The sequence below is a fragment of the Cynocephalus volans genome, chromosome 3, assembly GCF_027409185.1.
Source record: "Cynocephalus volans isolate mCynVol1 chromosome 3, mCynVol1.pri, whole genome shotgun sequence".
Lineage (NCBI taxonomy): Eukaryota > Metazoa > Chordata > Mammalia > Dermoptera > Cynocephalidae > Cynocephalus > Cynocephalus volans.
The window spans coordinates 114,745,224-114,761,625 of record NC_084462.1 but is presented as its reverse complement, the minus strand read 5'-3'; the positions used below and the strand labels follow the sequence as shown (position 1 = coordinate 114,761,625).

General features: G+C 36.8%; 1 protein-coding gene across 3 annotated transcripts in view; it reads left to right on the top strand.

The window, feature by feature from the left end:
- PRKD1 (protein kinase D1) overlaps positions 1-15,871 on the top strand; it is a 301,199-nt gene extending 285,328 nt beyond the window's left edge. For all 3 annotated transcript variants that reach the window (XM_063090384.1, XM_063090383.1, XM_063090382.1), the window contains 2 exons: positions 14,762-14,847; positions 15,653-15,871. In XM_063090384.1, the coding sequence (XP_062946454.1) occupies positions 14,762-14,847; positions 15,653-15,871 (305 nt within the window). The remainder of the gene's footprint in view (positions 1-14,761; positions 14,848-15,652) is intronic.
- The last annotated feature ends 531 nt before the right edge of the window (positions 15,872-16,402 follow it).

The window sequence follows — 16,402 nt, the reverse complement described above, 5'->3', positions numbered from 1 at the left end:
GAGAGCAGCTCAGGTGAAAGATAGAACCCTCCTCACTTTTCCAAGTGACGCAGTATCAGTTTAAGAATTAACTGGCCTCTCTGTCCAGTGTCTCTTTCTGGTTCATCCTTGACTTTGAAGTACAGGAGTTGTATTGTCTGCTAACAGAAGCTCTGGATGGCAAATGAGTTATCACGCTATCTCTATGAACAGAACTCATGCTTGAATATAGAGAAAAGTTAGTTCAATTATGTTCAATATCAGCTGAGGTATTACAAAGGTAGTTACTGACCCACATTCTCTCCCACTATCTTGTTAAAAACAAATAATTCTCTGATTAGAAGTTATAGCAAGGCTGGTACCAAATAATCCTGAGCATGTAGGATGTGACAAATATACAAGCAAAACTAGTATCTGGCAAAAGGTGGTCACAACTGATATTAGATCAACTTTTAGTCTCAGGATCTTTACACCACACCAGAAACACTAAGAATCCAGATGCAGGGAAATAAACATCTAGGTATCTCCATGATTCTAAAGTCAAAGGTAAAGGTCAACAATAGTCAAGCAGTTAGAGATATAGTTCTATCTGCTATTCTGATTAGTCATCACTAGCAAAAGAAAATGTTAAAAGGTCTTTATAGCATGCATAGATGTGTCAGATCGAAAGGATTTCTTTATCATGTACATTGCTCTCAGTGTAGACATGAACTTGATACAATATAATACCCATATATTGGGGTGATTGAGCAGTCATTGTGCTGCTTGATCCTCACAATAATCCTGTGATAAGTAATTGGCTTTAGTCTCTGTATTAGAGAGAAACCAGAAGATTTAGTGACTTGTGTAAGGTCACACAGTAACCTTGAAATCAAGGGCTCAGACTTGAAATCATTTATTTGCGTCTGTTCTTTACACTATACATTGTTGTACACCAAAGTGTGCTTATTTCTTATGGCTTGATTTTTAGGGACCTAAAGAAATACATTATACTCATTAATTATTCTTTCTATGATAATATAATAAACTGAATACTGGCATTCTGGCGATATGCTTACTAATAATTTATCGGTGAATTAATCAGGACTTGTGTTTAAATAACAGAAACCTATCTCTAGCTAACTTAGGCAAATAAGGTAATTTATCGACTCATACCACTGGGAAGTTCAAAACGTCAACCTCAGATTCAGCTGGATCATAAAGTTCAAGTCTTAGTTTCTCCATCTCTCAGCTCTGCTTTCCTTTATGATGACTTCCTTCTCAGGCGAGCACTTCATGTGGCGCGGAGTGATCTTCAGCAGGTTTTTGTGCTGTACTTATAGTACTTGATCTCAGAATGGAAGAGCGATCATCTCTCAGTAGCCACAGAATCATGGAAAGGGGCACTGATTGACTATGCTTAAATCCCGTAATGCCCTGGAAACAATCACGCACTCACCCCAGGAGCCTGGCTCTGATTGACCAGGTGGGAGAGGAGGAGTTCCTGCAGGGAAAAGATTCTAGGCTAAATATAAATGCAAAAGCTTTAATCTATTTAAAAATAGATTTTTGGGTGTGTGAATCTAGGTGTGATTTGAAAAATAAGAGAAAATTTGAGGAAAACTTAACTTAGCAAATGTTACAAGTAAAATGAAGATAGTAAAATTAAATTTTGAAAGAAAAATATTAATAGCTAACATTTCTACAGCATTTTCCCTGTAGCCAAACACTACTCTGATCGCTTTACACATATGAATTCGTTTAATTGTGCCTAACCTTTGAATCGATACTATTATTGTTTCCATTTTAAAGATGAGAAAATGTAGGCATGGGAGGGTTAAGTGGTTTGCCTGGGTGGGACCAGGGTGCAAAGCCTGTTTGCTGGCTTCAAGGGAGATGTTCTTATCCACAACATTGACAGCCTCTTGATTACGCTTCTAATGGATTTAGTCATCCTGTCACACTAAATTTTTAAAATGCTTTCACGAACTTAGTGCTAGTAGCAACACAATTTTTAATAATCTCTAAAAATACTGGGAAACAGGATCATGTTGTGACAAAGTATTGATTTGAGAGCTCTACTACTTAGTATCTTAGTGACCTCATCAGAGTTACTTATTCTCTTAGGTCTCAGTTTTCTTTTCTAAAATATGGTGATACTAATTCCTACCCAAATGTGTTATTGTAAGTATTAAAAGAGATTGCACTGGAAAGTGCTTAGCACAGTGATTGGCATAACTACATTAGCTTAAATATATTGTTTTCTATGTCCCAGTTGCTTTATATAGTCTATCTATCCTTCTGTCTATCTGTATGTATGTATGTATTTAGTTTTTTATATATGTATGTACACACAGTTATTTATAAAGTTATATAACTAAATGCTTTTTGTATATTTAACTATAGTTAATATAATATGGTCATGTATAATTATATGTAACTAAACACATACATTATATAAATATTTCTACATATATAACTGTATGAGGGGTCTTCAAAAAGTTCACAGAAATATTCATATGATCTTTTAATTCTATTTTTCCAAAAACTTTTTGAAGCACCCTTACATAAGATTGCTTGTACGGTAGTCCCCCCTTATCTGTGGTTTCACTATCCATGGTTTCAGTCACCCACATTCAAGCACAGTCCACAAATATTACAAACAGTAATGTCTTTTGAGTGAGAGACAGGAAGACCAAAAGACCACAAAACACTCCAGCATGAATCATGTGATTACAAACAATTGCACAAAAGGACACTCTAGCTCATCATGGGAAGAGAGTTCTAGAACATTTCAGTTCATTTTAAGGCAGTATTGTGTGTTCTGTTTCCTTTCATCTTTGTGACTATCTGGTTGGTCATTTGTCATTATCCAGTACATATGTCACTACCCGTCAGTAATTAGACATGGCCTCACTCTCACCTGCAGCTTTTATCCCATGCCAGGTTTGGCTTAGTACTCAGCACATCCAGCCTATTTCCTTTCTTGGTTCCTTTAAAGGATTTGTGCAACTATTTTTAAATATTCACTTGATTAGACAAATTTTATCTTATGGAAAAGGCAACCCATTATCACTTAAATACTGATCCATGGACCACACTTTTAGTATTGTTGGTATTGAGTTAATGAACCAAGCTTAAAAGATACTGCATTTATTATTTAGAGGTATAGAGGTGATCAGAAGAAAAATTTTAAATCGTTAGAAAAGGTACTCTGCAATAGTGGGTCTAGTAATAATATGAGGTTTTTAGTTTTTATTTTTAACTCTCCTTAACTGATTCAGATCTTTCACTAGGTGCATTTGATAACTTTTGTAAAAAATAACTAACATAAACAAAAGTTCATCAAGTGAAAGAAGGATCCAAGAATAAATGGAGCACATTCTTTTGTATAACTGTAATTCTTCCATGCACAGTCTAAAAGTTGTCTAAAATTTTAAATAAACAATATATGTAATATTTATATGTAAATATTTCTTACTGAAGAGCTGTAGGATTCCAGTTCCTTTTCTATAACACCAATCACTGCAGTGTGACTGAGTAGATGAAGATGTAATCTTACGTTTGTAAACCTATCATGTCCACACAGAGGAAAATTTTCAAGTGTGAAAGTCAAATGAATTCTCTTTTCCTACATTCCTTTATTTCTCAGAATCGTAGCACACATCTTAAATGATTTTTTCTACACATGACTTGATTATACAGCTTTTGTTTTCCCCAGAGTTTATTCTTAGAGGAAAAGTGACACAGGTAACCAAATGATGTGGATTGTGTAGAGAGGTGACATATAATTTGCTTCTGTGCAAGTTATCTCACTAGGAAAATGATGACAATCCTGCAGCAATGGATCAGAAAGCATTTGTTGGAGTAACAGTACATTTCCATCGTCAAATTGAATTGATGTGTTCAATTAGAGATGGATGGTAAATTTGAGGAAGGTTAGTAATGGGCCATGAAGATCACCAGAGAAATTACTATTTTTTTTCTTCCAAGTTTTGATATTCCTTTATATTCCATTAGGGAGGCAAGCACGCAGTAATCAACACAGAGGCAGCCTCGGAAATTGTCTCATAAAGAGTTCCCGACCCCTGCAGACAAAAGATCATTTTCTGTCTTCACAGGTGAAGTCTGAAGAAGCACCTATTCCCAAGTCACCTGCTGTGTTGTTACTGCTCAGCCTCAGGGTCACATGGTTAGTTGGCATGATCAAGAATTAAGATCAGGCAGGAAGCCTTGACATACCATATATAAAAACAACAACAAAAAAAAGGAATGCTTTTGCATTAACACTAAGGCTTGTCTTTATTGCAAAATTATCAAATTGTTATGGTGCACAGTGACATAGGTTTCTTCCATTGTGTGTTCTGACAGCCTCAGTGGTAGTATTTATGCCTCTTCTTTTCCCTGATAAGCACAGCTATAATTTATCCTTCCAGTTGGTTTCGATCCTTGACTGTAGAGTTTAGAATGTATGGTATCTTAAGGTACAGAATGGCAATAATAATATACCACTAAATTTATCAAAGTATCTAAATTTTATTTTAAAAGCACTTTTTGCCATTCAACTTGGAAAGTTCAAATAAAATTGGTCACAAGCATGTTTTTTCCCCAGATATTGGAGATTGAAAAATACAGCCAGTACCAACATAAAGCAAAGCTAAATAAAAGCCTAACACCATTACCATGTGGTATGTTTTCAAAATCCAACAGTGTTCCAGAACACTAAATACTTAAGTTGGAAGTAGTACTTTGCCATGAAAAGGAACCAGCTGTAGGTCCCTCTTTTACTACATATTGTTCAAAACAAAAAATGACCCCATTGAAAATAAGCCTCGGGTAAATGAGACCCAGAAATCCAATGGTGTGAGAAACAAAAGAAAGACAATTGTCATTTTAATAATTAAACTGTGTTTGTAACAGTTTCTGAGGCTTGCAGATCCAGTAAGCCTGCTGAATATTAATGAATAGATTGATTTGTCAACATATCAACACCACTGTCAGACATAACAGCAGGAAGGAAAGGCGAGGGGACTAGCCAGTGAACTGTTTAAAAATGCTGACTGTATGCCAGGAAATTTAATCATGATTGATAAAGTAAAATTAATTGTGTGGGTCAGAACCTCCACTGGGCCTTAACATTTTAAACAATCTTGAGTGAAAATTCTGGAATTGATTTTACTTAATTTTTTAAAAAAGAACATTCATTTTATTCAGTAATAAGGAACTTTACAATCATGAGCCGAGGGTGTACAGTGATTTGAAAAATACCTACTAATAGAGTGAATTTTTCAATATATATACACACACATATTTCAAAACCCATATGAGATAATATCTGAAAACATGCTCCCCTAGGAAAGGAATCATTTATTTTGATAGCAAGTAAAATATAATTAATGGGAATTTCTCTAGCAAATAATCATTTGTAGAGAGAAACTGCTCAGAAGTTTCAGCAAGAACATTGGTATTGTAAATGCTCAAAATTGGCTATTTGCTCCCCAAATTGAAATATTTTCTATATGTTTCAATCAGAAAGCTAAAATTTCACTTCCGAATGTACATCATAGTTGAGCTCAAATATGATATCTGAATATATGTGGAAGATGTCCAAGTAGAGGATCAACAAGTATTCTATAAGTTTGCTTTCTTTCACCATAACAAAACAAAATATTTCAAAGTACAGGATGTTAAAAATCTTATCTAACCCTATACTGCTTCTCAATGTCAATCCACTGAGCAATTAACCAGAATATTTCTAAATTGCTCTAGTGATGGAAAATATACAATTTTATGAGGAGCCCAGTTTCTTCTTAATCTGACCCTTAACACAATGAGAAAAAATGTCTCTGTGTTTATACTATTAGAACAAGCCCAATCCCTTTTTCAAATAAAGACTCATCTCAGAGGTTTGAAAGCAGCTATCCTTTTTTCCCCAGCCTTCTCTTCTCCTATGCAGCCAGTTTTTTCCATGAAACTCCTACTCACTGTGGTCCAAACACTCTCTTCTTTGTCTAGGTTCTTTTGAAATAAAACCTCAAAACCCATCTGACTCGATTTTTGACAGTCTAAGGGTAAAGTGAAACTACCACTTCCCTCATTATTAAGAACACATATCTTTTAGCATGGCATAAAATAACCTGATTTGGGGACAATAAGTTGACTCATATTGAGTTTACTATGGATTTAAAACCCTGAATTCTTTCTTATACATGTGGTTAGATAAGCTGGATTTTTTAATTCTGTACTTAGATCTTTCTGGGGAGTTGAGAGAATGGGACCTAAATAGAAGACTTAGTTTCATTTGTCTCTGTTAAGTGTTATCTTACCAGTATGGCCCATTGTGCCAGCCTGTGGCTATTTTGGAAATTATTTGTATAATCCAATTTGTTTGCTTTTTCTATCAGCATCTTCTGAGTGGAAGTTATCTTTAAACTTGTTTGTTTTCATTGTAGAATGCTAAACAAGATGGGGCTGAGGGCAGTTACCATTCCCTATGTTTAGATACCATTCTCTGTATTTAGATTCATCTATTCAGGGGCCCTTTGGGCAATATTAAACCACTTATTAACCATTTTCAGTATTCTTGTACCTCTAGCCTCTTGCTACTCAAAATTCCAGCAGTATTGGCATTGGCCAGGAGCCATTAAAAATAAAGACTATCAGGCCCTACCCCAGACCTACTGAATCAGAATCGTCTTTAAGTTTGCTTAACCTATTATTCATATGTATGTAAAAGCCTGAGAAGCACTGCTTAGCACAGTCCTGTTTAACTCTAGATGCACATATTAGGAACACTTGAAGCATTTCTAGAACCACGAATACCTGGAGGATCCTACCCTAAAGATATTTATTGACCCTTGAGATTGAGTATCAGTATTTAAAAACAAAACAAAACTCTCCAAAGGATTTTAATGTGCAGTGAAATGTAAAAAAAAAAAAAAAAAAAAAAAAATTCCACCCTCGGCATCATTAGTATAATACAAATATATATATATTTTATTTTTATTTTTTTGACTGGTAAGGGGATCACAACCCTCAGCACAGTGTTGTCTGCACCACGCTCAGCCAGTGAGCGCACCGGCCATCCCTATATAGGATCCGAACCCGCAGCCTTGGCACTACCAGCGCCGCACTCTCCTGAGTGAGCCATGGGGCTGGCCCAGAATAATACAAATATATTTTGATTTCTGCTTTAAATTTTGAGTCAGTTTGACATCAGTTTGGGGGCAGCTGTATGCTTGTGTCTAAGCAATTCATGATTTCCAAGATTGTGTTTCTAGTGTTCAGGAGGAAATGAAATTGAGTGCAAAGCAAAAGAGTAGCCATTGATAGAATAACTTTCTACAGAGAGAAAAACTGGGAAAGGAAAGATATCAGCTTGAGTTTCTAAAGGTCTTGCACTTCATTGGATTCTGGTAATTGACTCAGGAGTGAGTGAGATGATGATTTCCAGTGGCCTTGTTTGCTGCTGGCAGCCTCTGGTTCAGCCCCAGAGAGGAGCGTCCCAGTTAGTGTTGCTGGGCAACAGCATGCTGGGTTGAGAGCTGGAATGTGAAGGGTTGCAAAATGATTTTTAAAGTAAACATACAACTTACCATCAGCATGAAGCAAACCAAAGGGAGAGAAGTACCAAGTACTACACTTTTGACAGGCAGTGAGACAGAATGGAGAGGAAAAAACAAAAACAAACACTTGGTTAGAAGGCATGGAGCCTGGAGGTTGCTTGGTGATAGTTCTGTCACCAGAATGATCGTTCTGATCTGCTTTCTAATGTGAAAATATGTGCCTGCATAGTTTGGGGGTGGAGAGAAGACAGAATGGAAAAAAAATAAAAAGTATTGAGTCTGGACAAAAGAGATCAGCCCTTGGGTTTCATAGGTAATTTCCCTTTTGTAAAATAAATATGATCTGTATTGCAGATAGTCTCAGCATCATTCTGATTTTCTGATAGAAATCACTGATCCTGTGATCTGTTTACACTTTATGGAGTTGTGAGTGTCTTACTATCCAGGCATATATTTAGCCAAAATATACAAACCATGTGCACCCAATACGGGTATTAAAATTTAGAGCTGAGAAAATGGCCACTTAAATTTCTAATTAATATATTCAATATACTAAATGCTATTTAGCAAGCATTTTTCTAATGCATTAAAGTTTAGATGCATTTTATTTTAAAGATTTATGAAACTTATGTGCAGGAATGAATACCAATCTGTGTGACCTTAAAGAAACTAAAATCTAATGGAGGGAGACAGTTATGTACTGAAATAATAAAAGGAAATAATAAAAGATGGGAAATGGAATATAACTGAGAGGTGTGACTGAGAGGCCAATTAAGCATTAAAATATATCCAGTTACAATCTTTTTGGAGGATTTTCTCCAAGATTTGGATGCCAGTTAGTTTAACCACAACAATGGCTCATGGAAATGTACTTTCTACATACACAGAACCTGTTATGTCCGTATACTTGAAATTTGCTTTCAAATACAGAGCGACTGGAATATAGTTTGCACAATTGCAAACACAATTCTGTACAAGGGTACTTCAAAAAGTTTGTGGAAAAATAGAAGTGAGCTTTTAGATTTCACAAATCTTTCTGTGAGCTTTTTGAAGGCCCCTTGTATTTTGATACCAGAAGGAAATGGAATCTATACAATTATACTCTGATGAAACATTTCCTTTCCTAGTTAAAACATAAAGCCCTCAGTACCTACATATACCACTTAATTTTGTCTTCATTCAGCTACCCTTGTGCACCTAGCAAATAGGCTCCACAAAACTTCAGCTATGCTGACATCTGCTGAAAGTCGCATTCTGCTAAAAAAAAAAAGTAAGTAAAAGCTACTGTTTCATAAAGTTTTCTCTTTGTTTTCCTGACACTTTAGTCTGTGGAGCAAGGAGAAAATTTGCTGTACAGGAAGTTAGGAAAAAATAACTGCATTAGCCAAGAATTTATTGTAGCTAAAAGAAAAAAACATAAGACTTAAAATATATATATATATTAATTTATAGGAAACATTAGTGTGAATCCATGGTTAGAGACATCTTAGAAAGTATGAAACTCTTTGCTCATGGGGGAAAAATTTAAAAATTGAAATTTGCACCATATAATTGTTGAAAATTTTCCAATAACAAAGGAAGGGGAAAAACTTTCCACATTGCTCTGACGTGGCTGAGTAAAAGAGCCTGGATTTAAGACAATTTGATAAAGTGGAAGGGGACGGAACTGAGTTTAAGAATGAATAAGAGAAAACGATTCTCAGAAAAATATTAGAAAAACTGACTCCCAAAATAAATGGGCGTATACAATCAGAAAATAATCATACCACTCTTATGAGAAAGCTGGTGTTCTATTTACTGCAAAGAGATGGAAGAATTAGTCAGTACCTATTTTGCTCCTGTTTTCTTCAGGGAGAGAGGTGGGGGGAAGTCTTCAAATGGAGAGGATAAAGGCAGGGAGTGTGAAACAAAAAGGGTAACCCAAGAGAGCAGAGGATTCTCATTTTCTGTGCTGCTTGGCCCTAGTCCAGCCCCAGCTGTTTAAAATGGCAACTCCTTTTTGCCTGAAACCCCTGAAGGACCAGCAGTGTGTTGCAGTATACCTCACCCCATGACATCCAGGTATTTGGATATAGTCTTTTGGCTACTTTTGTGGAGAGAAGTACAAACTACCAAGAATTTCTGAAGCATCATCTACTTCCCAAGCATCACTTTCTCATGGGGCTCCAGATTCCTCATGGGCTCCAGATCCTTGTGGGGATCCACACGGCCTGGAGTTCTGCATTCCTCTACCTTCCCCCCTGGGCACCAGCATCCTATTCTTTCCTTCCTGTTTCCCACAGGCAGGCCGTTTTCTTTTTCTCCTTTGCTTCATTTTTGAGAGGATTCACAGAAGAGCCCAATTTTGTATCTGCCTCTCCTCTCTCTCTCCCACAGTTCCAAAGGCATGCCCCCTACCACATTTCCTCTAGATCAGAATTCTGAATTTTGATTTCAGTTTAGGAACTGGAGTTGAGAACCCATTTTGAATTTTTTTCTGGTTGTCAGCTCTCTTCTGGGACTGTTGTGGCTGCTCCAGTTTTACTAGTCTTATTGCTCCTTTACTACCGGCTTTCCCTTTCCCTTGTCTTGGATCCTTACACCTGGTGAATTACACATAGAAGGCTCTGCTGGGAGCCAGCACCTGGGTAGAAATGGAAGTATCACAAGAGGGCACCCACTGACAGCTGTAAGATGGATAAATGTTCAGAACTGGGCATACTGCATATTGAAGAAGATGTGTTCTTAGAGCCATTGTAATTTTTAATAAACCATGGATAAAATGAGAGATATACCAGGACATTTAAGACATGCCATGGTTGTCCGAATTTCTAAAAGGAGAAAAGAATACATTCTGAAATTATTCAACAAGAAGCTTAGTATTTATCCCTGACAAAATCCTGGAATGAATGATTAAATAGATGGTTTGTAGACACTTAGAAAACATATCCTGGTCCTTAGAAAGAAATAATTAAAAGTCAGTATTAGTCAATGTTAGTTTACTTAGAGTACATTATTACAAAATAACTGCACTTTCTCATTAAGTAGAATTGCCAGATTGGTAGAATGAGTACTACCGAGAACTGATGTGTCTTTTTTTTTTTTTTTTTTTTTTTTTTTTTTCCCTTTTGTGACCGGTAAGGGGATCGCAACCCTTGGCTTGGTATCGACCGTACCACGCTCAGCCAGTGAGCGCACCGGCCATTCCTATATAGGATCCCAACCCGCGGTGGGAGCGCCGCACTCTCCTGACTGGGCCACGGGGCCGGCCTGTATCTTAACTATAATAGAACATTTGAAAAAATCTTCTGCAATACCTTTTGGGGAAGATGATAAAATATGGACTGGATGGGAATATTCCTAGGAGGAAACATTGCTTGTTTATAAGCCTTGCTCAAAGAATAATTAATAGGCTTGGCAGTTGGGAATGTGATCTGTGATAGTCAGCAAGCCTTGTGTTTAAGCCTTGTCCTGAAACAAAATTCTAATAATTTGATTAATGCACAGCAGATGGGCTTATTCAGTGTGGATGTGGCAGAAAGCTAGGAGGATTAGCTCCTCTGATAGGAAGGGATCCTATCACATTCAGAGTAGACTTTGAGAACTGAAATGCGGAGCTATAATCACACACATGTACACATATCTGTGTATTCAAGTACATAAATGCATGGTGGAAACACAACTAAGAAAAATTTTAATGTTCATGACTGGAAAAAAATTTAAAGACATAGTTTTTGACATTATTATCAGTTAATAACAATGAGCTATTGGTATAATACAAATACTTGTCTGTCATAGTGTGTAACAGCGCAGACTTTGAAGCTGGGTCCTACAGGGTTTCAGCCCCAGCTCTATTGCCTAGGAACTGTCTGACTTTGACCGAGCTACCTGGCCTTTGGAAGCTTCAGTTTTTGCTTTTATATGAAATGGAGATTAAAATAATAACTACATCCAGAGGTTGTTATAAGGGGAAAATAAGAATAGGAAGGTGACTTTTTTTAAAAAAAAGAATGAAAATCCCTCAATTTGAGGCTATAATAATATCTGTGTGTGTAAATCAAATACTGGCAGTTAATAATAAGGAAAACTCTGGTCATTGATCACTGAATTTTAACAGGGACATTTAGAAAAAGCTAGTGAACGTTAAAATCGGGGTATGCAGGGAGACTGGAGAGTCTGAAAGACAACTGAAGGAACTGTAGAAGGTGAGGTTAAGGGGAATCACTGTCTGCAGAGACTTAAACTGTCATGCACAGTAGAGCCAAGTGCTCCAGTGCATCTAGAACCTATTTATATAGGACTAATGAGGGTAAGTTATAAAAAGAAAACATTTTTTTTTCCTTTGAGTAGGATATTAATTAAAGGTCAAAGATTGGAAATGGTGCATTTTATCATTATATAATCTGGCAGGGAGGTGGCATGTTTGTGCATGTTGTACCTTTGCAACTAAATTGGGAGCTTTTCAGGGCCAGAGCTTTATCATTAACTTTTTATTCCCTTAGTAATTGCCAACAGTAATTACTTAAGGAAAATTTGGTGAATAAACTAAGGAATGAATAATACATACATGTGAGAAACTCTTACTACATGAGTATTAGCAACTTAAACACGGCCAGTAGAGAAAACGTTTAAAAACAGAAGTAAGAAACAACTTTAAAATCTCTTTTAAAAATGGCTTTCCTGAAAGGCATTTTAGATGGCAGTTAATACTGAATTGTGTGAGACACTTGATTAATAAAAAGGATGTTTTAAGAATTCCAGAAACAGCAACAAGTAGAATGGACCTCTCCAATACAGACCCATTTTCTCAGTAGCACCGGATTCCAACATTTAACTACAGGTTCAACATGTAATACTTAATTTTTTCTGTTTTCTACTGCTAGAGCCACGAATGTGTACACACACACACACACACACGCACGCACGCACGCACGCACGCACGCACGCACACACACACGCGCGCATATCCCCTCTAATTCTCTCCTTATGTCCTAAACTATTTTCTCTTGGAAATACTTGTCTTTCCTTGCTGCACTTATCAGGTCACTCAGGTACTGTGGCGAGTCTTGTGATTGTACGCTTCATTCAGCAGAACAATTTTTTCATCTCCACATATTCTATTCCCTTCAGCTGCTTCTAGGTTCTCCTCTGGCAGTACTTTCCTCCCATTAGGCAGTGAGGTTCACCGTTGGGGCCCATTTGGGCACAAACCAGACCTTTTGTTGAGTTACTGTACTCCTACCTTCCTAATTATAGAATTTGAAGCAGAATGAGTGAATTAAACACGTGTATTTATTCCCCGCAGTGTCTGGGGAGGGAAGTGTAGTGCTGGGACATGCTTACAGTAGCACGTAAGCTTTCCCTCACCCTTGTCCTCCATTTTTGCTGCGTGACTCCACAGCAGCAAGAATGGAAGGTGCACTTTACTCACCAGTGAGTAAATCATGTGAATGGATGTTTTAAAGTATATGCCCAATACATAGTTTACTGAGAGAACTATACTCTCAAAAGCTCTCTGAGAATACATGCTTGGAATTTGAAATTGTACTAAGTACTGTGTTTCCTCAGGTATCCTAGCTAAGGCAAAAGTGTATAGGCATAGACGACATTTAAACATCTGCTGTTACATTTAATTTCTCCAATCAAAGGAATCTTCGGTGTTTGATTCTGTAGCCCTTCAGTGCAGGCAAATACTTAGATTGTTAGCACCAGAGAGACACAATGTTAGATTACCAAAAGGCTGTGGAAATCACTTCCCTTTGCCTAATAATGAGAAGGATTCTGATTCATTCTGACTTGCAGGAAGCAGTCTTTGTTCCTTTGGACTCATGTGACAGTCTGTATTTTCAAGTTCATACAGGTTGACGTGGAACAAACGATGGAGTCAAAGATTCCTGATTCAGAACTTAGTGGTTGGGGAAGTTGGAGAATTCGCATTTTTTAAAATCAGCTACCTATTTGATTAAGATTTTTTGTAGAAAGATTCATATTTTAGACATAATGCTGGGTAGGTTAAGGGTGAGAATTAACTCTCTGAAATGTAAACACTTCCATTGCAGATTTCACTAAGTTTTTTTAGGGAAGAAAATACTAGCATGAAAGAAAGAAATATGGAAGTTATTACAAAAATGAGTGGGAAGTGTAAGATAATGACTTAAATAATGAACTATTAATGTTATAGGCTAAAAATATAATTTGCAAAAAAAGTAAGAACTCCATCACATGTTGCTATGGGTAACTTGGATGCTTTGCAGATTGCATAACTAAAAGAATCACTTTTTCTTCCCAGATTACACTCGTAGGAGCCCCAGTCAGAGGCAGAGTACTAGGCTGGATGGATTATGATTCTAACCCTCATAGAACAATTCTTGTTAGACAGGTTTCTTTCCTGTCTTCCCCTAGGAAGTAAATGAAAGTTGATATAATTCCAACTCATTGGTTTTTTCTGTTTGTTCGTTAGTGTTTTAAAGCAAAAGCAAAGTGAAAAAAATAAGAGTTTTCTCCTCGGGGCATTGTTTTTTAGACTTCAAGTTTATCTTGAGACATGACCCATGTTATGCTGTATTTTTTTCCATATAAATGTGATGTCCAGATGTCTGTCATTTAATTCAGTACTATGAGGCTCATTATGTGTATCCATATATGAAACCCATTTTATAAAAATTAATAAATGCTTTCTCTTGAGTATTAGTTTTATCCTGCCATCAGTGCAAGACGTATTTAAATAATGTATGTTTAAAAAACACTTCTAGGGCTGAGCCCGTGGCGCACTCGGTAGCGTGCTGCGCTAGCAGCGCGGCGACGCTCCTGCCGCCGCGGGTTCGGATCCTATATAAGAATGACCGGTGCACTCCCTGGCTGAGCGCCGGTCACGGAAAAATAAATAAATAAATAAAAATAAATTCTCTCTCTCCCTACCCCCCCCACCTCCTGTTTAAAAAAAAAAAAAAAAAACACTTCTACACTAAAAAAATGTATTATGTATTAAAGAGTAGACAAATTGAAATTCACATCATACTCATAACAGACTCTAATACTCCTTGCTCCATAATTACTTTCAACTTCATTTTTTAGTACCCAAAATAAAATGAAGGCCGAGGTACTAGATAATTCTCAAGAGGAATTTTTTCAGGTTCTAGTGCCTGTTATCACTGTGCTGCATTTAACTGTGAAATAGCAGATGTGAAATAAGCTGTAAATGAATTATGCATATGTTCCAGATTTGCCATCTATTTTTACAAATAATTAATTTTTTTCAGCCATTGATCTTATCAATAATTTGCTGCAAGTAAAAATGAGAAAGCGCTATAGCGTGGATAAGACCTTGAGTCATCCTTGGTTACAGGTAAAAATCAATCACTGATTTTTCTCAGTTGAATGGGCTTCTAAATATTTTGATATTATATGTAGGAATTCTTTGTGATATTTTTTTAAAGGGTAATTATTCTAATATGAATTTGTTTGCCAAAATGCATGCAGCTTCTTAGGATTTAACAACGGTTTAGTGCTTCTAAACCTTTCTTTCTCTACTAGGAAAATTTGACAGGAGAGATATATATGTACACATGCACCAAAACCACAAAACAAAACAAAAAACCCAAGGATCGTAACAGAACTTAGAGGGCCAGATTTCAAAAGCATCTCTATGTGTAATCCTAATAAATGTCCAAATACAGGCCCATCTGATCATGAACTGTACTCATTTGGAAGCTGTATTTTTAAATCCTAGGCCATCATACACGGAACAAGTGCATGGCAAATGTAGCATGTGCACGAGCTTGTGTTCTCTTAAATATTTATTTTCACATTGAACTTAAAGCGTAGAAAAATGATACTCTGAAATACTGAAGGATTATTTGTAGGCATTCAATTTCAAAGGAATACCACCATTCCTAATTGCTTGGCTGCAAGCATTAATTGCCCACTTTCTGATCCGTGGTGTCATATAAACAGTATGTATTTGCAAAGGTTAGGCAAATAGGATGGCTTCAGTGCTGATGCTGTCACTTGAGGATATGTGATGAAAGATGTAGCACTGTTAGAGTGGAAGAAAAAAGGGTAACTCATAGATTGTGGGAACTGACAACATATGAAACAGCCTGTGGAGTTGTAATGATTTCTATGGTAATATTTTGGAATTTCTTCTTCAGGACTATCAGACCTGGTTAGATTTACGAGAGCTGGAATGCAAAATCGGGGAACGCTATATCACCCATGAAAGCGACGACTCCAGGTGGGAGCAGTATGCAGGTGAGCAGGGGCTGCAGTACCCTGCACACCTGATCAATCCAAGTGCTAGCCACAGTGACAGTCCCGAGACTGAAGAAACAGAGATGAAAGTCCTCAGTGAGCGTGTCAGCATCCTCTGAGTTCCATCCCCTATAATCTGTCAAAACACTGTGGAATTAATAAATACATACGGTCAGGTTTAACATTTGCCTTGCAGAACTGCCATTATTTTCTGTCAGATGAGAACAAAGCTGTTAAACTGTTAGCACTGTTGATGTAACTGAGTTGCCAAGACAAATCAACAGAAGCATTTGTATTTTGTGTGACCAACTGTGTTGTATTAACAAAAGTTCCCTGAAACACTAAACTTGTTATTGTGAATGATTCATGTTATATTTAATGCATTAAACCTGTCTCTACTGTGCCTTTGCAAATCAGTGTTTTTCTTACTGGAGCCTCCTTTTGGTAACAGACAGAACTTATCCATGAAATTGTTCTGTGCAGTGTGTCCCACTGGTGGTGTCGTTGTAAACAAACTCTTGAAGAGTGGATGTATTACCAGTGTTCTATGAACAACTCCAAAACTCATGTGGAAAAACAAATAATGGGAGGGGAGGTATAAAATTCTAAGACGTAAATGCACGAAAGAGTTTTACTGTATAGTTTAAACT